We start from the raw sequence: 23,591 nt of genomic DNA, 5'->3' as shown, positions 1-23,591 counted from the left end.
GCCAACTAGACACTTTCCAAATCATTAATTTGACCTTTCATGTTGTTAAACTCAATTAAAACAGTTTCCAAGTATCTTTCACAGTCAGTTCTCATAGTTTCAACAAATAACTGGTCGTCATTTAATGATTCAGCAATATCCAGTTTTAATTCTGTATCCAATTCAACATCATAATCTCTTACCTTCTTTAAAATGATGTCTACCCATCTTCCAGAAACAACATCATCTTTTACCACTGGTTGTTGATTTTCTAATGCCATGAAACACACATCTCTAATCTCTTCTTCATCATCAGATGAATCATCAGAGAGTTCCCATTTCCCTTCAGTTTGAGCCATCATGCACTTGTTCTTTTCTTTCTCCTTTTCTTGTTCTAGAGACATGAGAGCGATTTGGGCCTTAAGTTTCTTGTATTTGGCCTTATAATCATCAGTTTTAACAAAATTTGGGACAACAGGACCAATTTGGTTGTTCATCTGACTAGATCTGCATTCCTTCATGAAATGACCTTTCTTACCACATTTGTAGCAGATAAGATTGGCCTTATCCAGAGAACTTGAACTGGAAGCATTATTAGACCCATTAAATCGATTAGATTTATGCTTGAACCTATTAAAGGTTTTAGCAATCATGGCTACCAGATCATCATCGTCAGTTTCCTCACAACCATTACTTAGATTTGTGGTTAGGCCAGAGTTCAGTAAGTTGTTTAACATCTCCTTCATAGAATGTAACTGGACATTCTCAGCAGACATTAAAGCAGCACAAGGTTGCCTAGTAAGGTTGGCAAACTTGGAACTCTGAGCATGGTTTAAAGCATCTTGCTCAGCCAATATTCTTGCAGCATCATTATCTTCAGTGAATCTGAAGGCTCCATAAAGGGAAGCAAGAGTATGGTTGTGCAAGGTTTTACCTTGTCTTAAGACAAGAACTATGTGTGCCCATTTGGATGGCAAGACATCACAGAATTTCTCAAGAAGAATATCCTTATCCTTCTCCACTCCCAAGCCTCTAAGTTGATTAATTAGGCCAGTAAATCTGGTGTAAGTATCAGTTAAACTTTCATTGGGAAGAGCAAAGAAGGATTCATACTTCTTGTTAAGAGCAACCGTTCTGGTGACAATTGTGTCATTTCCTCCTTCAAACTGGAGAACTAATTCATCCCACATAGATTTAGCACTGGGAAATAGCACGAGTGTTGGAATTAGTTCCTCAGGAACAACATCAAGGATCATGTTTTTTAGTCTGGTATCAAGATCAACCAGTCTGCGATCCTCGTCTGACCAATGTTCCTCAGACTTTTCCCTGGTACCTCTTTTCCCAGTAGGGTCAAGAAGAGGGCTAACACCACTGGACATGGGTATATATGGTCCATCCTTAAGGATTTTCAACATATACCTCTCTATCCCACCAAAATGCAAGAGCATTCTAGCTTTCCATGTACCAAAGGTCTCACCATTCCCATCGAATTTGGGAACTGGAGTGTTGGAGTAATGTACATGGACGTGGCTTGCTCCAGGAGTAGGAGGAGGAGGAGGGTTAGTATTTAAAGGAGTTGTAACATTAGGATTAGATTCATTTGGACCAGAACCATTCTCACCTTCAGCAGCCATCGAAGCAGACCTAGGTTATACAATTGAAACAATTCAACCTGCCTGCTTTGATACCACTTGTAAGTCCCAACTATTTCTAGATGGGTGCTGAAGACACCTCTATGTCAATGGTGAGTGTACTTTGCAACACAATCACTTAATCTGGACGTGACCAGTTTAGAGTAATTGTGTACCAGGTAATCAGGAGGTTTACTTATTAAGGTAACAATGTAAATAAGTATATACAATGCAATAGATACAATTGACAAGTATTTATATCGATGAGACAATATGTATTTTTCAAGTGTATTTTATTTATTGATTGTTAAATAAAATACAAGGTTGTTGCGGAACCAAGATAATACAAAGATGTAAATATCCTAACAACCTATGAAATACAATTGATCTATACTTAGAAATTCTCCTAACAATCGAAACACTTAAAGTTGTGAAATGTTCCTTTTTGCGATTGAGAGAATATTGCACAAGTTCACCAATATTGCAGAATGTATGTGTTTGCAAAGTTGTTGAAATGCTTGGGCAAGGACCTCTATTTATAGTCGAAGTATGAGCATTGGGATCTCAACTTCAAAGTACAAATATGGTTGACAGCACACAAAAGTTTTAGTAAATAATCCTTTATGTATGCTAAATAAAGTAAGACAAAAGGTTACTTTATTCAACCACTCTGCATCTTTGCACTTTTATCCACAGACAAGATTATTGTCCGGTTAAAAGGATGTAGTGTAAAAGGTCCTCCTCGTGATCAGTGTAAAGCATTGTAAAGGCATTTACACTGAAGGATCTCCAGTTGATTGATCTGGTGAAATGTCAACTGGGCTTCGCTGCCATTGCCATTTCCTTTCTTCCACTTGTTGTCTTCGACTTCAACTGGAAGGTCTTAAGATTTAAGTCTTCAGATCTCAACTGGAGGAAGTCATCAGTTGCTTAAACTGTACAATGCAACTGGACTTCTAATATTTCGGACAATTCTTCATGCTCTCCAGATGCAGCTGGAGAGCTCCAGTTTATAGCCTAAACTGGACCTAACAATTTTGAATAGGAATAATGATATTGAACTCATTTTTTTTGTCTATATTTATAAATAAAATCATATATGATTTTGTATATGTTTTCCCCCATGCATACGTAAAATCATTCTTATGGATAATTCAAAAATGATTTTGTATAAGTATGTATAAAATCAAATATGATTTTGTATGGATAATTTACACTATGTTTAAAATCATAGATGACTTCAAACGGTTATATTTTTATGCAAATTATTTTGGTTTTGACTCGATGTAATATACAAAATCATAAATGAGTTTCTATAGTTTTCCTCTAATGTATGTGTAAAATCATTTTTGATTTTGCATAGGTTTCCTAAATGATGCATAAAATCATTTTTGATTTCGTATTGTTTTTTTATGAATGAGATGGAAGTTACCTAAATGTCCTACACAAAATCATATATGATTTGGTATACTTGGTTGACTAATTACGACTAAAATCATATATGATTTTGAATAGGATTAATGATATCGAACTCATTTTTTTTTGTCTATATTTATAAATAAAATTATATATGATTTTGTATATGTTTTACCCAATACATACGTAAAATCATTTTTGATTTTGAATATCACACTTCATGCTTTAAATCACTTTTGATTTTATATGAGTTTCTTTGTATGTAACTCATTTTAAATCATATACAAAACAAACGTTGTACATATCAGAAACCTATAAAAAATGAATTGTAAAAAAGATAAACACAAAAATCCTAAAACTAGTTAATTATTTCATATAAAATTTACAACAAAGATCATAAAACTTCAAAGATTATTTCATACATAACCGACAACAAAGATCTTGAAACTCGTTCATTGCTTTCTCGATGTCTTTCTCTCCTTCCTTGAATTTCTTCTGCAGTTTCTTTAATTTCTTTTCTTGGTCTTTTATAATAAAACCAGCTGCTTTTACTAGGGTGACTTTTACTTGTATAAATATTTCATCTGTTGTAGGAGATCTGAAAAACATATAAATTAACTGTAATTCTTAATTAACATTAAATAAAGTAACTAAAAAAAAAACTTACAATTCCATTTGTTGTTCTTCTCGTTTTTTTTAATTCTTCAATTTTCTACACACATGCATCCATTTGATCTCTAGTTTCACTAATTTGCTCTTTTAATTTGTTTAACCGCGCTGTTTTCGAACACAAATTCTCATCCATCTATGTTTTACTTTTTGTTTTTTGTGTTTCTTTTTTATTTTTACAGTCTCTTAAACTAAAAGTGCGGTGGTAGTGTTGAGTATATATCCTCAACAGTTGACCTAATTAAGAAAATACATAATGGTTGTGCTAAAAGCCCAAAATAAATAAGCCCAATCTTTTATTAAGAAAATATATACAAAATCATTTTTGATTTAAATACTAAACTAAATAAGCCGTTAGGCTAACCCTACGACTTCAAACCATAAACCCTTAAGCGTACCGTATGCACCCGTTCCCCTCCTGTAGGCTTTAGCATTTTAGGGTTGAGCATTTAGGGTTTTAGAATGTAACTTTCCCCTTGGGTTTTACTTTGTAGCTTAGGGTTTAGGGTTTGAAGTCGTAGGGTTAGCCGTTAGGCAGGCTAACCCTACGGCTAACCCTACGACTTCAAACCATAAACCCTTAAGCATACCGTATGCACCCTTCCCCCTCCTGTAGGCTTTAGCATTTTAGGGTTGAGCATTTAGGGTTTTAGAATGTAACTTTCCCTCGGGTTTTACTTTGTAGCTTAGGGTTTAGGGTTTGAAGTCGTAGGGTTAGCCGTAGGCTAACCCTACGACTTCAAACCATAAACCCTTAAGCGTACCGTATGCACCCGTCCCCCTCCTGTAGGGTTTAGCATTTTAGGGTTGAGCATTTAGGGTTTTAGAATGTAACTTTCCCCTCAGGTTTTACTTTGTAACCCTACGACTTCAAACCATAAACCCTTAAGCGTACCGTATGCACCCGTCCCCTACTACTTTAAATCATTTTTGATTTTCATTACTTATATTTTTTATAATTTAAGGTTATTTTAGTATTTTTGATCTATTTTATTTTCTAGGAAAAGTACAAAAATGATAGAATCCAAAAAGATAAGAAAATATAAAAAAGGAAATTACACACACACACACATATATACGCACAGATCTAAATTTATTCTAACAAATTTGATTTTTATGAAATGGTAGATCAGTTAAGATGCTTACCTGATTCTTTAATTACTGATCAAATTCTATCTCGTTTGGATAAAACTAAATTCTCAATTCGAACAAGTACTCTTTCTAAACGATGGGAACACCTTTGGAAATTTGTTCCTTGTCTTTTTCTTGATGATTTTCCATCTTATACTTCTCCTATTCATGGTTTTGATGTTTTTGAAGTTTGTGATAAACCGTCTTTAAGTTTTTATATTGCTATAGATAAAACCCTAAATCAATATGAGTTGGGAATTCTAAATAAATTTGAATTAGATGCTAATTTTGATAATTGATTTGTCTCTTATATCAATAGTTGGATAGAGTTTGTTGTTAATAAAAATGTCAAAGAATTCAAAATGTATCTGAGATATGTGGAAGATGAAGATCAGTTCTCAATAGCTGTTCAATCATTTTATTTGAATTCACATTTCACAAATATCGAATTAGGTTTCTGTCTTCTTTGTCCGACCGTTTCTATAAGGTGGAACAATCTTACACATTTAACTATTGAAAATTCAGAATTAGATGAACATTTGATTGCTAATATTATGTTTGGAAGGCCTTTGTTAAACAGTTTGACGTTACGTTCTTGTAGTGGTGAATTGCTTGATATAAGTTGCACTAGTGTTAAGAAATTGGTTTTAGATGGCTATATTGTTGAAGACGATCGATCTTATCTTACCATCAATGCTCCTTTTATATCATCAATAAAAATAATTGGTAGTTTGTGGATCTCAAAGATATTGTTACAAGATGTATCTTGTATACTCGAGGTGGAATTAGGTTATGTTTTGCCGCGTTTTTTTCCGGTGGCTCGTAAGCATGATGAAGAAGAGTTGCTTAAAATGCTTCTAATAAAACTACAACATATGAAACATGTCAGAATAGGTGTTTCTTGTTATGCGGTACGTGTTTGTATCTGTTTTCTTTGTTATGTGTATTTTTAAAAATCAAATTTGATTTGTTTAAAATGACCAAAATCTGCAGGCTCTGTCTCGTTTGGAAGTCAAAGGATTTGTTTTACCATCAAATTTGATTGGTGTAGATGTTTCTTCACCTAAACAAATTTTATCTGATAACGACTTAGTTGAACATGTGGATTTTCACTGAATCATGAGGAAGACCTTTATGAATATTTTTTATAACTATTGTTTTATTTAAAGATAAATTGTTGCTCATCTTAATATTTTGTTTTATGTAAAATCTTTCAATGAAGCATGTGTTGTTAACAATGAATATCATATTTGATTTTAAGCATATTGTGTGAGAAAGGTATACAAAATCATATTTGATTTTAAGCGTATTGTGTGAGTAAGGTATAGAAAATCATATATGATTTTAAGCATACTGTGTGAAAAATATACAAGTGGAGTCCATATATAGAAACATACACAGAATCATATTTGATTTTACGCATACTGTGTGAAAAAGGTATAAAAAATCATATTTGATTTTATGCGTACTGTGTGAAAAAGGTATAAAAATCATATTTGATTTTACGCATACGGTGTGAAAAAGGTATAAAAAATCATATTTGATTTTGAGAATAAACTATTTAATGAAATATACAAGTGGAGTCCATATGTAGAAACATATACAAAATCATATTTGATTTTATGCGTCTTGTGTGAAAAAGGTATAAAATCATATTTGATTTTACGCATACTGTGTGAAAAAGGTATAAAAAATCATATTTGATTTTGAGAATAATATTAGAAAAAAAAAACATTTAAAAGAAGTCCATATGAAGAAACATTTTCTAAATCATATTTGAATTTATCAAGAAGAAAACAAAATTGATCATAATTGGATTTTATTTAAAGATAGATTGTTACTCATCTTAATATTTTGTCTTATGTAGAATCTTTCAATGAAGCATATGTTGTTAACAATGAATATCATATTTGATTTTAAGCAAATTGTGTGAGAAAGGTATACAAAATCATATTTGATTTAAGCGTATTGTGTGAGTAAGGTATAGAAAATCATATATGATTTTAAGCATACTGTGTGAAAAATACACAGAATCATATTTGATTTTACGCATACTGTGTGAAAAAGGCATACAAAATCATATTTGATTTTGAGAATAATATTAGAAAAAAAAACATTTAAAAGAAGTTCATATGAAGAAACATTTTCTAAATCATATTTGAATTTATCAAAGAAGAAAACAAAATTGATCATATTTCAGAACCAAATTTTATTACACAATGTCTAGACAATTGATCAACCAATTAAAACTATAATCCATGAATAGAATATGTGTCATAAAGAAAAAAAATACCTGTCTAATTGTTTGAAGCTCCTTCAGTATTCACTTTTTCATTGAATTTTTGTTTCTTTTTTCCATATGTCCTGCTGTTGTGATTCGTATCTCCGCATGTAGTGCACTTCCTCTTTCTTTTATTGCTTTCTTTTATTCCTTTCTCCTTACCGCCCATTATACGGTTAACAGTTCCACATCCCTTATACACTCCAACTGGTGCGTTTTTTATTTCGTTTGAATCTGGTTTTTCAACACCCATCATTCTTGATATCACTTCATTTTTTTTCTTTGGTGGTTGGTTTGCCATAACAGCCCCAACTTCTGACTTCAACGATTTAACTTTTTCCAGAAACTCTTTAAGTTTTTCATCATCATTCACAACAAGATGCAAGCAGTCCTCAAAAACTGAACTTGCTTCAGCAACCAACTTTTGAGTACCAACATTTCCATTGTCAAATCTATTTCTGCTAGATCTCAAATCAGGTGGTATGATGCCTTTTGTCCACCGCCTCATAATGTATTGTGTGTGTATTTCGTCTATATTATTGTTCTTCAAAACACTGAAACAATGTCGGCAAAGGAGACCTAAACGGAGATAGTGTCTACAGGTACACACAACAGAACCATCCCTAAGGTTATGCAATACCTTCATTGACATAAAATTATTTCAGTGTTGAATCAAATTTGATTTAAACATAACATTTATTTAATAAAATAAAAGCTTTACCTTATACTGAATCACATTTTGTCCAGTCTCTTTCACTTTCCTCTTTAACATCTCATTAATGATATAAATTTGACACTCTTCTTCGGCAGTCATTTGGGCAACTAAACAATCATATAGACCGGCTTCTATTTCCTTCTGTATCATCTGAAAAACTGTTTTTGTGTACAGTTTTGAAGCATGCATTTCTATTTTGAGTTTTGTGTTCAATATCGGAGTCTTCTTTATTGTTTCAGCATCTAACTTTTCTTGTTTTGACCTTTGTTTCATCATTGCTGATTCAAATCCACTCATGAAACTCACCAGATTTGACGCTGATCTTGTGAAATGAGAAAAAAAATCATTCTCGCTTTCTGACCTTGATGTTGTTCTCATCAGGCCACACATTGGAGTGTCAATGAAGTAAGTTGGTATCCACTTTGATCTGATTTGAAACATATACTTGAACCAATTATCATTTTGTAATGAAAAATCAATCATCAACTTCTCTCATTTTTCCTCGAAAGTTTTTGGTTCCATGTGAATATTCCAAACTATACTGTCAAACCTGCTCTTGAAGTCTCTCTTAGTTTTATCTTCTATACTTGGAGTTGCCTCTCTTAATAGTATTAAATCAAAATTGATTATTCACTGAAATAATCATAATTGAGAAAAACAGTATACAATCCTTTTGGATTGGTAACAGACATCACCTTTGTTGGCAGTTTTTGTGTTATGTGCCACATGCACAGCCTATGTTTTGCAGTCTTAAATATATTTTTTATTCCAATCTCCATGGCTTTGTCTTAATCTGTTACCACCATTGTTGGCTCTTTCTTGAAGTTATCCATGAAACATTTTAGAAGCCATGTGTATGTTTCTTGCTTCTCATCTCTTATCAACCTAGCAGCAAAGGTTACGCATTTGTTATGGTTGTCTATTCCCGTGAAAGGGACAAACATCATGTTGTACCTATCATCAAAAACCATATTCATGTACAATCAATTTCAATTTGTAATCTGTTATTGTTTAATTTTATGTTCATAATCATATTTGATTATGTATAGAGATTATAGAGAATTCTGTTTTTGTAACTATATGTGCAAAATCATATTTGATTTTAAGAACAAATATTTAAAATCATAAATGATTTTACTCATGCATTTGGGAAAACGATTTAAAATCATAAATGATTTTACATATATAGTGTCAAAACCCTATACAAAATCATATATGATTTTATAGATCTAGACAATAAAGTGATTTTAAGCATACACTATGAAAAATTTATATATGATTAATGTATAAATTTGAGACAAGGCAAATGAGTTCTATACAAATAAACCTATTTAAAAACTAAAAAATATACTTGTTTGTTCGATACGTTGTATCAAAAGACATTATGTCGCTGAATTCTTCATAGTTACGCCTTGTTACATTATCGGCCCAAAAGAGTGGGTGCAAGTCAGAGTTGTCAACCTTATACTCAAATGCAAAACCAGGGATATGTTCTCTCATTTCCATCATTTTGTTAACTAAAATTTGAGCGTCACTTTCATTGATGTACACATATAGGTCCCTCTTCCAGTTTCTGAAATCATCAACTGTCCCGTTTACATTTAACGAGCTTCCCTTCAAGTTACTGTACAGTTGATGAGCTTTTGTTGGTCCAACGTTTGAGATGGAGGCGTTGTAGACAAATAGCTACTCTGCATATTTTAGTTGTCTATCTGTTTTGCATAGATGTCTATACTCTCGCGGAACCAATTCATGATTATGAATTGCATGGAAATCAGCTATTATGTATGTTTCGTTTAAGTAATCCAAGTCAAATCTCACTCTAGCTCTACATCCAATGGATTCCATGCTGCTTTTTCTAACTTTTTTTTCATTTCTTTCTAAACTATCTATGTGAACCTTCTTTCTTTCTCCAGCTCTTTGACAAAGATAGTACTTTTGTCTTACTATTCCCGACAAATTAGTTTTCTGGCTCCCTTTTCTGATTTCAAAACCAGAATAATAAGCATACTCGTGGTACATCTTACGACATCTTTCAAGTGATCCATAGTTTTTTCCTATCACAGGTTATCTTTTGTAATCAACTATTGGGACAAAAAACTGCGATCCGTCCGGCGTTTGGAATGTTCGAGTAACATTTGTTTTAGGTGTTTCTTTCAACACGGGAACTGTATGAGAATATACAGGTCAGAAATAAGTGCATTCAATGCGAAATCATATTTGATTTTACACTGATAGTCTTAAAAAGAAAATTATACATTAAAACGTAAAACTTGAACAAAATCATATATGATTTTGTGTAAAATCATTTTTGATTTTCAATAGTTTACTTTGTATATGTTTTTCACAATCTACGTGTAAAATCAAATATATTTACAGGAATAACATCACGCGTAACTAAAACGTCAATACAAAATCATATTTGATTGTACTAATAAAAGTTACAAAACAAAAATCTATAGAAACTACATACAAAATCATATATGATTTTACACATACAGATAATTAATCAAATATGATTTTGAACAAAAAATTTATCTATAACAGACAATTTACGAAATCATATTTGATTCAATACAAGAAATCACACAAACATATACACTTATACTGCACAAAATCAAATTTGATCCTAAACTTAAAACTACACAAACACATGTGCTTTGAAACATGAATAATCATATTTGATTCTACTACATACATTTAGTTAAAATCTTCATAAATAATCCTAATAAATTTAAAAAAATTCATGATAAAATTAAAAATAAAGAAGAAAATAGATTAAAATTACCGGAAAACGTCTTTGAAATATCTGCATAATTTTCTACTTTCAAAATTATCTCTCTTTCATCAACTGAATTGGATGTTAATGTTGACGGAGCTTTGGCCGGAAATCCAGTTGGATTGATTGAATCCATTGAATTCGATGAAGATGATGACGGAGCTTTGGCCGGAGATCGAGTTACAATATTATGATCGATCGATTCCATTGAATTCGCTAAATATGTTGCCGGTGTTGTTGCTGGAGCTTTCGCAAGAGATATTGATTGATTTTTTATTATTTTGATCGGAGAATTTTGGAAAGGAAGGAAGTGTTTTTGATGAAGCAACTTTTGATCGTGCTTTATATGTTTTTGGGAGAAAGAAGAAAATTATAATTTGTCAAATTACCTTTCTACCCCTCCGTGTTTTTTTTTTTTTTTAATAACAACCGTTGATCACTTTGATCTAAGAGCTGAGATGCAGCCCTTTGATTCACCGCTTTTTGTTACTTCACGTGAGTATACCAAAAATTAAATAGAGGTCAGAGTGGGGTCCTCTGCCGGCCAACGCCATTTTTCCCGGTTGGGATTCCTGTCAGACACTAGTAATAAATGTACATATAATCAGAACATTACGTCATTAGTTGTTAATAACGCATTAAAAAAAAATGATACTGTAATTTGGACGGATTTTTCTATATACATTCAAATTCAAATTCCTGGCTAACTTCACCATCTACACACACAAAAAAAAGAAATCAGGGACAACATTTGAACTGCTTACCAACAGATTATTGTTGGCTCTGCATGTTAACAATTAAATATAATGACGTTTGTTGTGGGATTAATTATCGGAATAACAGTTGGATTCTTGGTAATTGTTGTATTTGTTCGATGTGAGAATACTCGGTCCAAACGTCGTTCTGCACTTGTAAGTTATTCAAATGTGTTTGATTTTAATACCATATATACATACACGAGTTCTTATAGTATGTATGAAGTTGAAAAGGTTTAGTGAATTGAATTTTGTGATATTGGTGTGTAACGGGTTCAGTAACACTGAGCCACTTTTACTGGTAATCATCATACTGAAAACTCAATTTGTTGATGCCAGATCATCTCACCAAACTACCACCCTTAAAGAAGCCGAAAAGACACAAAAACACAACACGCCGACGTGGTGGCCACCAATCTAAATACCCATAAGGGGACGTGCCTAAGGCCTGGGGTCCAAGACACGGGCCAACAAATTGTTGTTGAAGATGATCTACGTAAAATATTGTTTTTTTTTTTTGCTTTAGTGTTGGGTTTGGGGTCCATCATTTCAGTGTGTGTCCTGGATGAATATATTCACTTGTGCCTTTTATGAATCGAAGATCCAAGTAGCATGTACGCATATTGTTGAAGCGCTTGAATATAAGGGTGAAGATATTACATGACCGGCTATCTCTTTGTATAGTGTAGTCATTTTTCAAAATTAGTAATTTGACCTTTCATTGTCCTGGGTCACAACAAGAATTTGGTTGTAAGAGTGACAAACTCGTGTTTATAAGATATGACAGTCAAACTGTCCGAAAATGTTTTCCAGAACTTATAAAATGGTTATAAGTGGTCTGGTTACTGACAAAGTCTTAAGTCATTTTGGTCAGAAATCGTTGTATTTTACGGTCTACTTGGTTACTAATCCACTTTGATGCTGATTGTAGCTATTTTGATGCTGATTAAAGTCACCATTCACAATACTCACTGGTTACTAAGTTCTCCACTTGCTGACATTGCATTTTTGTTTTGGTGTTCCCGCCACTACCCCGAGCCCCTCAAGTGCATTGAGATCACCATAAAGGGGGCTTCCCTAAACAATAGGGGGCACAACCCCTTTGAACCTTTTGATTTGGGTCGGGGAGTACATTGACTCATAGAGTCATAGTTGCATTACAATGCCAATTTTAATATTTTTATTTCAGCCGGTGCAAGTGTTCAACTTAATAGGATCAACCACACTCTTATAACCATTTTGTACCTGTGTTTGTTAAATGCTAAATGAGATAACTACAGGTAAAAAGTCCTTAGACATAAGTATAAACTAAGTTTATCTGCGTATGACTGTGTAGTGTAAATAAAAACTTGTTTCGAACTGATGCTATGCAACTTTGATTCATCGAGCTGTATTTGTAATGAAAGTCAAATGCTATGCACCAAGTCAGATTTACTTGTATAAAACACATGAGTGTTTTAACTTCTTGACTTGATTGATTTCGGTTGAAATATGCTATGAAGGCAACGATAGTCGCTGCATTTGCAAGGATGACTCGTGAAGACTCACAAAAATTACTTTCCCCTGAATATTACCCTTCTTGGGTTGTTTTCTCGCAGCAACAGAAGTTGAGTGTATCCGCATTCATACATATTATTCCTGCTTATTTATTTTCTCTCTCTGTTTTTTTTTTTTTTTTTATCAAGGATATTGATAGTTTTGCTCATTTATTTTGCAGTTGAACTGGCTTAATTCTCACCTTACAAAAATTTGGCCACACGTTGACGAGGTCAGTTTGGCGATAACAGATATCTAGTATTCCTCAAGATGATGTGGCCACACTTTACAACATGTGTGTTTGCTTTGTAAAAATTTGTCCCGTGCGGGGCATGGAATAGTCTAGGATGTATCACGGAAGTATAATTGTATGATTTTGGATTTGTTGTAGGCGGCATCCGAGCTTATAAAGGCAAGCGTGGAGCCAATTCTGGAGCAATATAGACCACATGTACTGTCTTCCTTGACATTCTCCAAGCTTACTCTTGGCACGGTCGCACCACAGTTTACAGGTTAGACTCGTATATATGATTTCCAGTTGTTAATATTTTGCGTTACTTTTGTTTTCATGCGTTCACATTTTATTTTTGGAGCATTTAGTGGATTGTAGAAGTTTGTTAGCTTTCGTCAAGGGAGTAATTTACAGAAGCACATTTATGTGGCTGTTGCTAATTTGCTTAAGACTTTCAGGAGTTTCTGTTATCGAGGATGAAAATGATGGAATAACTCTGGAATTGGAGATGAATTGGGATGGGAACCCTAATATAATACTTGATGTCATGACTAGACTTGGGGTTGGATTGCCAGTGCAGGTAATGTAATCTGTGTGCTTTCGATGGACACTAACTCTGGTTAGTAATGCTGCTTAGTTAAAACAGTTTACACTGAAGTACAATTCTCGAATAAAACATATAATGTGCGAAATATGATGTTTGTCAAATATTATGAAATAAACTACGCTAAAATCTTGATTTTTAACCAATGGCCACACTCTACATAGATATCAAAATATGTGTTTCGGTGTAACTTTTCAAAGCTTCCTCATGTTAACTGGTCTTATCTATACAACCTATTTTTTTAGAACTAAATATTACAAATATTTTTCTTTGTACAGGTGAAGAATATTGGATTCACAGGGGTTTTTAGGTTGATTTTCAAGCCACTGGTGAATAAGTTTCCATGCTTTGGAGCCGTGTCATTTTCCTTAAGAGAGAAGGTACTTCCCTTTCTGCTTCAAGATATTACCTTTGAATTATATACCATGGTCACATAATCCAGTCAAAATCAGGGCATTGGTCACATCTGTACACATAAAACTATATCATTTAGTAAAAAACCTGTTCCAGATTTCAAATTAATACTAATTATTAACATGGAAATTTAAGTGTTTGTCTTGTAATTATATGTTGTAAGTAGAATAGAAAGACAAAATTAAGAGATTGTGCTTCCCAGTTATAGGTTACGTGGAGATAGTTGATAACGGCCCCATTTACTTATGCGTGAGAAAGTCAAAGATGAATGTACATAATGGAAAATGGAGGCTGGAACGAAGTCATATCTACAATCATAAATATACTTGATCAATATAATTATACTAATAAGTCATATATCTCGATTGGTTACTATCAATGAACAGATTGCTAAGAGTAAAACAGTTCAATGCTTTTAAAATTTGCAGAAGAAGATGGATTATACTCTGAAAGTAGTTGGTGGCGATATATCTGCTATTCCCGGTATTGCTGATGCTCTTGAGGTGTGTGTTTATATCCATTTTTTATATATCTCTTGATAATTTTTAAAATCGATTCAGTTCAACATGAGATAGAAATGTTTCGATGACTTGTATGTTGCATGTTTATGTGGGTCATGCGTATGGTAGTAGCATCATATTGTGATAATCTAGTACTTGCTGTATAAGAAGTTATTTTGTTATGCAGAGTACTATAAATGATGCCGTTGAGGATTCAATCACATGGCCTGTTCGGAAAGTTATTCCTATTCTCCCTGGTGATTACAGGTACGCAGCAACAAATAGTTAGAGAAACATAAGCGATTTTTTAAAGTACTTACAACCAAAATTTATATGATAATTCTTTCTAACCTTGATAATACTGGCAATCTGCGATTATGGCTTGGACACTCTAAAAGGAGATCTTGCATTTTCGGGATAGAGGTGCATCAAGGCCAGGACCAGGACCCCGGTCCTTTTGTGAAATGGACAATTGGGGGTCGTGGCCAAATAGATACTAATTTTTTTGTCGAAGTCATATTTTTCGAAGTACAGCTTACAAAAAGTAGGAAGTTACAACTAGAGGTTTTGGAAATATAAAGTAAATCTCTTTAACTGTTATCTTATGAATAATAGATATGCATGCTTTTTTGTTGTCTATATGCCTTATACTACCTTATAATGCATTTGACTCTCTCATTTCTCAAAAAGAACTTGATTTACCCAAACTACAACTACCCATCTCATTTATTCACTAATTTGAATATCTCCACCTAATATACCTATAGTACGCTTAATGAAGTTATTTAAACATACACCACTCAACCTTTAAGATAACTACACCACCTCATTTTACATCGGTTACTTTTACACGCCACCACCGTCACCACCACCATCACCCGTCGTCGCCGCTGTTGCTACCACTACCATATCACCGCATCGCGCGGGCATGTGACTAATATTTACATAAATTATGTAAAGATGACTTAACTCCCAAATTAGTACATATGTTACGTTGAAAAACAAGTTTACATATTTGGCTTATGGACCACGCCCTTAGGACGAGAAATATGGGAGAAGTCAGTCCCAGGACATGGCCTAGTAGGATATTTCGACTACTTGCAACTTTTGCACTTAGAACCTGGCATCTTCTCCAGGATCCATCCAATTTTTGCATCTTGTTTGAGGGGATTGAAGGTAGCATTAGAAATCGATATCATCCTTAAGTAAATAACTTTCTAATTTCATCTTCTCTACGATTTGTTAGTGATCTTGAACTAAAGCCCATGGGGACATTGGAGGTGAAGCTTATACAAGCACATGGTCTGACTAATAAAGATCTTATTGGGAAGTCTGACCCTTTTGCTATATTATATTTACGTCCCTTGTGTAGCGGAACTAAAAAGAGCAAAGTTATTGTGAGTATTATTCTTTCCATAAATTCTGTTTTGATCTTCGACAAGGAACAAAAACTGAACTTCTGGTTACTTTTTATTCAGGACAACGACTTGAATCCAGTTTGGAACGAACATTTTCAATTTGTAGTTGAAGATATATCCACCCAGCACTTGACAGTAAAAGTATATGATGACGATGGGATTCAATCCTCAGAACTCATTGGATGTGCTCGGTTAAAGCTAAGTGAACTTGAGCCCGGTAAAGTTAAGGATGTGTGGTTAAACTTGGTAAAAGATTTGGAAATCTGTAGAGACAATAAAGACAGAGGCAAGGTGATATATATTGCAAGACCAAACTCATGAACCTGATTCGTATAATAGTTAAGAATTACACAATTTCTAATTAAATTTTGTGTGGTTTTTCCTGAGTAGGTGCATTTGGAGCTATTATATTGTCCATACGGTGTGGAAGACGGTTTCACCAATCCATTTAGTTCCAATCTATCATTGACATCTCTGGAAAAGGTTTTGAAAGGTGTTCAAAATGGTGACGTATTCGATAACAGAAGAAAAGCAGTGATTATTAGGGGAGTACTATCTGTCACGGTAATATGTGCTGAAGACTTGCCGCCTGCAGATCTAATGGGGAAGGCCGATCCTTTTGTGGTGCTCAGTATGAAGAAAACTGGAACCAAAACTACGACCAGGGTATGTTTGTATCTTCAATATGATGTTGGATATTGTCTTTAGTTATGTCTTCAATAGGAGCGAGCCAGAAAAAGGTCACAACGTATTCAGGATAAAATGGACAATTTTGCATAGAGGTCAAAACAGGCCTGGTTGATCCAGCAGCACTTAAATTTATTTTTTTGGTTTTTTGTTCATGATTAATGTGTTAGATTTATTACAAAAATTAAAGCAACCTACTTTTGCAAAAAGAAGCGGTTTAAGATGGTGTATGCATTTGGAATACTTTGAGCAAGTTTCGACCCGTATGACCCATTTTACGTTTAGACGATGTTTTAGAGTTTTGTGGTTTGGCCTAACAGAGTGAATCAATCAATTATAGGGTAAACAGATGAGAACTGCCAACTCTAGTTTGATGGATTTTACTTGATTTAAAGAGTTGCTCTTGTCTTTCCAAATTGTAGGTTGTAAATGAAAACTTGAATCCAATTTGGAATCAGACTTTCGACTTTGTTGTTGAGGATGGTTTACATGACATGCTAATAGCGGAAATTTGGGACCATGATACATTTGGGAAGGTACATCCATTGTTTCATGTTCCCTTAACTAGAATTCGGGAATAGTCCACGTAGCTCTTCTCAATGTTAACTTGAAATATGTGACTATTTGCAGGATTTCATGGGCAGATGCATTTTGACATTAACAAGAGTTATATTAGAAGGGGAATACCAAGACATTTTTCAAGTTGAAGGAGCCAAAACCGGGAAACTTACTTTGAGTCTCAAATGGTCAGGGCAACCAATTTATCGCAATTCCTAGCATCTATGTAGACGGCTCACCAAAATTCGGGTTCGTTAAAAAGAACAGCCATTGAACAATTCAATGAAAGCTATGAATCATTGGCCAAAGTTGGTGTACTTGGCCTAGATGTTGAAGATGGTAAGATCGACATGGTCTCATGTGCAACTAGATATGGATATTCCTGGTGCAAATTTGTGTTTGCACTTTTAGTTTTGAAACTTTTGGAGTCCACAATTTTGTGAAAAGTCAAGTAAACATGATATATAATGTTAAAGTGGCATTTGAGTTATGGAACAATGCTTATAAACCAGTATGTACTATGTAGCTGCAAAATGGGAAGCATAATTGATCATCATTGACTAGAAAATGATTTCTAGTTGGACATAAATCCTTAAATCGTAAGGAATTAGACCAATGGCCAGCATATTGAGACGAATACGCTGAGTGAGAGAAAGGTAATATATTTCATTCTATTTTCTTCATTTTGATATTGATAGGGATCCCCATTCATTCCTAGATTCCCGGGTTGATTGTCCCTAGTTTTGGAACCCTCGGCATATTCAGGGGCTGTTCCACGTAGAATCAAAGGACCAACCTTGCGAATGAAAAAACTCTTCAAAGCCTGCATAAGAAAAATTAATGAACCTAGCCTCCTAAAATAAAATGACGGAAAGAAAAAAACTATGAAAACCTAGTGTGGATTGTTCATGTCTTGTTATTTTTCCGGTAAACTCGTGATGTTTTAGTCACTTTCATGGTGAAAATGTAAAAATAAAAACGACAAAAGAACAGAATTATAGAAAGCAAACTGCAAACTAGTATGGATACTAGGTTCTTACAGGTTCTTACCCGGGCGTTGCCCCGGGAGTAAAATTAACGATAATTTTCTAAGTAGAATCAAGCCGGAATGAGAAGTATAACTTTTTATTTTATAGAATGGTATGTAAACGTGTTATACATATACTTAATATGTTAAGGATAAAGTATCACTTGATATATGAATTTTATTAGTACTCAAAAAACATAACTCTTGATACTAATAGGAATTTATATACATCGCCTTTTATTAATCTATCCTATTGGATAGCATCTACATGTCTAGTAAGGTCGGCCCAAAATCTTCTAAAAGCTTTGTTCTTTTATATAGGCCAGTATAATGAATTTTCGTATAATGTATATTTATTAAAAATTGAATATATCAAATCAAATCAAAAATATATATAAACTCCAAACCAAGTGGTTAACTATGAGCCATATACGTGTCCATAATTTTAGCTCCTGACCGTTGCCACAAATCCCTTTAAACACCTTATCCAGGCCCTTATCTGGCTGGATGTTTGGATTGGTAATGACACTTTTAGAGATAGGTTCCCTGATTTCTTTCGGCTCGAAAAGAACAAGAACTATAGGGTTGTTGACCGTTATGATGGTTCCTTAAATATGTTTTCATCGCTTTGGAATTGGAGAACACCACCTCGATCGGCTGAGGAGCTGAATGAGTTGCAGGACCTGAATGCTCTACTTATCGGAAGGAAGCTAATGGATACTAACGACAGATGGATATGGCAAGGAAAACATGGTACGGAGTTAACGGTCAAAGCTGTGAAAGAGGCCATGACAAGCTCCCGTGATTATAGTAACAGGTATGTGCTTCGATGGTCTAAATGGATACCATTAAAGGTTAACATTTTTATGTGGAGAGTTAGTTTGAATCGTATTCCTACATTAAAGGCTCTTAAAGATAGGAATTGTGTTTTTGGAGATTGTAGATGCAGATTCGTTGTGACAATCGCAACATAGATTTGATTATCGTTTATGTTTTTAGGAACTTGTGTGTAATCATTTAAATAAGAACTTATGTTGATATATAATGATTACGTTTGAACTTCAATATTATATCTGTTTGTGTTTTGTATTGTATTTGTGTGTTATATATTGTTTTGCAGGTACAAGAACATAGAATCAAGGTTTATAAGTGTCGTAGAACACTTAAACGATGATTGGATGTTATGTACAAGTCAAACGAAGTCAAACAAAGAGTCAAAGGCACGTCCCTCGTGCTGACGTCATCAGCATGAAGGATTACCCTCGTCCTGACGTTGTGAATTGACTTATTGTTAATTCGGGCCTAATTACGCGATTAAGGCCGAAGCCCACACAACCCAATACGTAACTAGTATAAATACAAGACCTAATCTACGAAATTAGGTTAATGATTGACGAATTCTTGAGAGTGATTCACGAATTTACGATCTAAGGTTATTTGTTCCTTCGTGCCTTGTGCATCTCCTTGGGTTGATTAATTACTTATTAATTAACAAAAGGCAATAGCAATCTAGTTATCTCAAGAGGATTCCACACTCTTGACATAACGAATCGCATCTTATTACGATCCACGCAACAATAGGGCACCTTACAAGTGGTATCAGAGCCCTAAGGTTGATTACCAGAAGGTTTAAGATTGTTTGATTCGCTATTGATTGCAAAATCAATTCGAAATTCATGTTTTTGGTCAAGTTCGTGCTCTTCTTCGTGTTACTTGGTGCATACGTCAGCACGAAGTGAACTTCGTGTTCGTGCTTACGTCACCTAGCAGACTTCGTGTCCACTTCGTCCCACGTCAACGCAAACCACTCTTCGTGACTTAGGTCGTGACTTCTGTTTCGTACTTCGTGCCACGTGTCCTTCGTGCTATACGAACTTCGTGCCACGTGTCCTTCGTGCTATACGAACTAAGTAGTTTTTCGTTTTACTTGAATTCAAAAGATTCGAAATGACGACCTTACCAGCTGCCGCAAACTCACCCAATGCCTTACTTATCAGCTAGATGATCATGCACAATCATGAGGTTGGTCGGGGTAATACACCTCCAAAGCTTTTCCGTATGGAGAATTATTGGATGTGGAAGAGACGTTTTGAAGACTACATTCGTCTCACTGACATGGAAATGTGGCTAGTGATAACTCAAGGTTTTGATTGGCCTTCATATGAGAAGAACGGAGTGATCAGTAGGTATACTTATACTGATATGCCTATTGAAGAACGTAAAAGAGACGCTGTTGAGGGAAAGACATTGTCTACTCTTACTATAGCCTTGCCTCAAGATAGTGTACATCTGTTTAAAAAGTACACTACTTCAAAGGATTTATGGGATGCTCTCGAAAGATATTGTGAGGGCGATGTAACTTTGAAGAAAAATCGTATCAAGCTTCTCAAGCGTCAGTATGAAGCCTTTAATGGACTGAAAGGGGAATCTCTTGACGAGATTATTATTCGATTCAGTCATTTGACCACTGAGTTGTCATACTTTGAAGTTGTTTATCCTCAAACTGAGCTAGTTGATAAGTTTCTGGATTCACTGCCTAAGACTTGGACTGATTATGTTCATCAACTTCAAGATGATCAGGAATACAGTACATGGGATTTTGAGAAGGTAGTCTCCAAGCTGAAGAACAGAGACATGAAGAGAAGGATTAAAGACACTCACTCGGATTTTACACAAGATCCATCCTTATATCATGCTAAATCTGTTCATTTAGCAAGCTCCAGCTCAGGAAACAATGCATTTCTAAGTGGTGCAGAAGCTACACGAATAGTAGATGCTGAAGGTATTGCCGGATATGTTGCTTATGACAATACAAATTCAAATGTTAAGAGCAATGTACAATCTTTCCACTCCATGCCAATGTGTATGAGTTCTGCAAAAGGAAGAATGAGTGTTTACTCAGCCTTCTATAATGCTCATGAAACATTTATTAGGGGAAAGGTTACTGATCCTGCAGTAATTGATGAGGATTACAATCAAATAGATCCTGATGATTTGGAAGAAATGGATCTACAATGGCAGCTTGCTATGCTTACTATTAAGGTCAGAAGATTCACTCAGAGAACTGGGAGACCTATAGGTAATGGCACTAAAAGCTTTGACAAATCCAAGGTGAAATGTTATAATTGCGATGGATTTGGTCATTTTGCAAGAGAGTGTCAACGACCTAAAAGGATTGATAATACAGTTGTTGGTCGTCAAAATTACAATCAAGGCGGTATTATACCGAATAATCATAAGACGCAAGCAATGATTACATATCCTGTTACTCCACAACAGCCAGTTTTGTCACCATTTTCGGAGTCAAAGGCTGTTGTTGTTCAAAATCCAGATGGTACTAATCAATGGGATACACAATCCGATGATACCTCGAATCATGCCTACATGGTAGAATTATATGATGAGGAAGCTGCAACGATTGATTATGCTGTGTACTCAAGTGAAGAAAGTGCATTTAAGACAGTACAGAAGAATATGTGTAATGTTGCTGAGACTGTAAAATCTGAGAGTGAACAAATGACTGCAGTAAAAGCATCTGAAGAATTGAAGAGTCATCAAATCCTGTTGATGACATTTCCATGAAGAGTATTGAAGAGCAGATGAAGAACTTCGTGATACCTGAAGGTATGACAACTGAAGACTTTGTTGCATACATGGTAGATTGCAAGGCTGCAGATCAGAAGGTATCTTGTTCTTTATCTTCTATAATTGACGTATGTAGAATGGTGTCAGATTTAAAACAAGAAATATTGAAACTAAAAGAAAGTAATGTGTCTAAAGATTCCGATTTATTTCTACAAGGTCATCAACAAACTGATTTAGATTTTAATCCAGATGATGTAGTATACTATACATTGAAAAACTGTGATACAGTTTTCTATGATAAAGAAGTATCTATAAATAGGATTGAACCTAAATCAAGAATTGATAAAGTTTGGTGTGTGGAAAATAAAGAAGAATGGTTAGCTGAACAAATTCCATATACGGATAGACATTATGCTCCTTTTAAACCAATAACAAATATGGAAGAAGCAATACAGACGCTTGATACCATAAATGAAATGAATGTATACCAATCCCTAAAATAGAGAATGGTCAATCTAGAAAACAACAAGTAAAGAAGTGCTATATTTGTCGTGAGAAAGGCCATATAGCTATTGAATGTCCAAATAGGAAGGTCAAGTATCCTAAGAATGACAGTCAAGTCAAGTCAAAGGATGTTAGTGATATTCCTAATCCTAAAGGGAAGGGTAAACTAGTTGAACAAGTAACTTCACCAAAATTTATGAGTGCATATAAAAAGGATTAATATGAGGAGTATGCAAAAAGACATCCTGATAATAAAAATGCACAGAATTATGTTAAGTTACTTAGAAATGTGTCATATGGAGAGTCTATTGTTACTGATCAAAGGATTAGTGTCAATAGATCTAAGACTCCAAAACGACAGGGATCTTCATAGAATACTACTTCTAGTAGTGTAAGTCCGAGTCGTTCTCGTACACCTCAAAGGAGTAATTCACCTAGGAAGATGACTCAAAAAAATCGATCCCCTCCTGTTAGAATTAATAGTTCGTCTAAATTCTATGATCGATTAGGGAGTCAACGTAGATTTGGTACTCACTCACCAAGGAATTCACCTCCTAAGACTCGTTTCACTTCACCTAAGAAACAGTCTGTGACACCATCTTCATTCAAGGCTTCATTAAAGAGCGATGGATATTGGACCGAATTGATCATTAGAGATGAATTCGGCAAACCTAAACCTCAAAAGGTTTGGGTTTCCTTCAGAAACTAACCATGTTATCGTCTAATGTGCAGGGAGAACCAAGGAAGCCTATTAGTCTTTGGTATGTTGACAGTGGATGCTCTCGGCACATGACAGGGGACAAGAACGTTTTGTCCAATTATGAAGATGTAAATGGCTCGTATGTTAGTTTCGCAGGTCCCAAGGGCGGCAACATCTCGGGCTAAGGTGATGTTGTCAATAGGAAGATTACGCTGGAGAAAGTCAATTATGTGGAACAGTTATCACATAATTTATTAAGTGTTTCTCAGATTTGTGACAAGGGTAACACTGTCCATTTTAATGAGAAATAAGCACTTATATTGAAACCCGGATATGTTATTCTTGAAGACTGGATCCTGCTGAAAGCTCCTAGGAAGAGAGACATCTATGGCCTTGTGTTAGGTGTTGATAATCCAAAGGAGTCTGTTTGCTTGTTATCAAAAGCAAATGAATCTGAATCGTTACTATAG

The 23,591-nt window shown here is 34.5% G+C and overlaps 2 protein-coding genes across 2 annotated transcripts; one reads left to right on the top strand and one right to left on the bottom strand.

Annotated features, from left to right (window-relative positions):
- Positions 1–7,123: 7,123 nt before the first annotated feature.
- Positions 7,124–8,119, bottom strand: LOC122591547 (protein FAR1-RELATED SEQUENCE 5-like). The gene is made up of 2 exons (XM_043763809.1): positions 7,829–8,119; positions 7,124–7,747 (listed from the first exon to the last, which is right to left on the bottom strand). The coding sequence occupies exons 1-2, from the start codon at positions 8,117–8,119 to the stop codon at positions 7,124–7,126; spliced, it is 915 nt and encodes a 304-aa protein (XP_043619744.1).
- A 3,236-nt stretch (positions 8,120–11,355) lies between these two features.
- LOC122594296 (synaptotagmin-5-like) lies at positions 11,356–17,800 on the top strand. Its single transcript, XM_043766773.1, has 13 exons — positions 11,356–11,512; positions 12,859–12,969; positions 13,074–13,124; positions 13,284–13,404; positions 13,583–13,704; positions 14,007–14,108; positions 14,571–14,645; positions 14,830–14,909; positions 15,889–16,039; positions 16,121–16,351; positions 16,451–16,726; positions 17,170–17,283; positions 17,378–17,800. Exons 1-13 carry the CDS (start codon positions 11,408–11,410, stop codon positions 17,522–17,524), a joined length of 1,686 nt encoding a protein of 561 aa, XP_043622708.1. The 5' UTR covers positions 11,356–11,407; the 3' UTR covers positions 17,525–17,800.
- The last annotated feature ends 5,791 nt before the right edge of the window (positions 17,801–23,591 follow it).

The sequence above is a fragment of the Erigeron canadensis genome, chromosome 3 (genome assembly GCF_010389155.1).
Source record: "Erigeron canadensis isolate Cc75 chromosome 3, C_canadensis_v1, whole genome shotgun sequence".
In the NCBI taxonomy this organism is placed as follows: Eukaryota; Viridiplantae; Streptophyta; class Magnoliopsida; order Asterales; family Asteraceae; genus Erigeron; species Erigeron canadensis.
The sequence above is the reverse complement of the archived record's forward strand: the minus strand, read 5'-3'. Positions and strand labels throughout refer to the sequence as shown.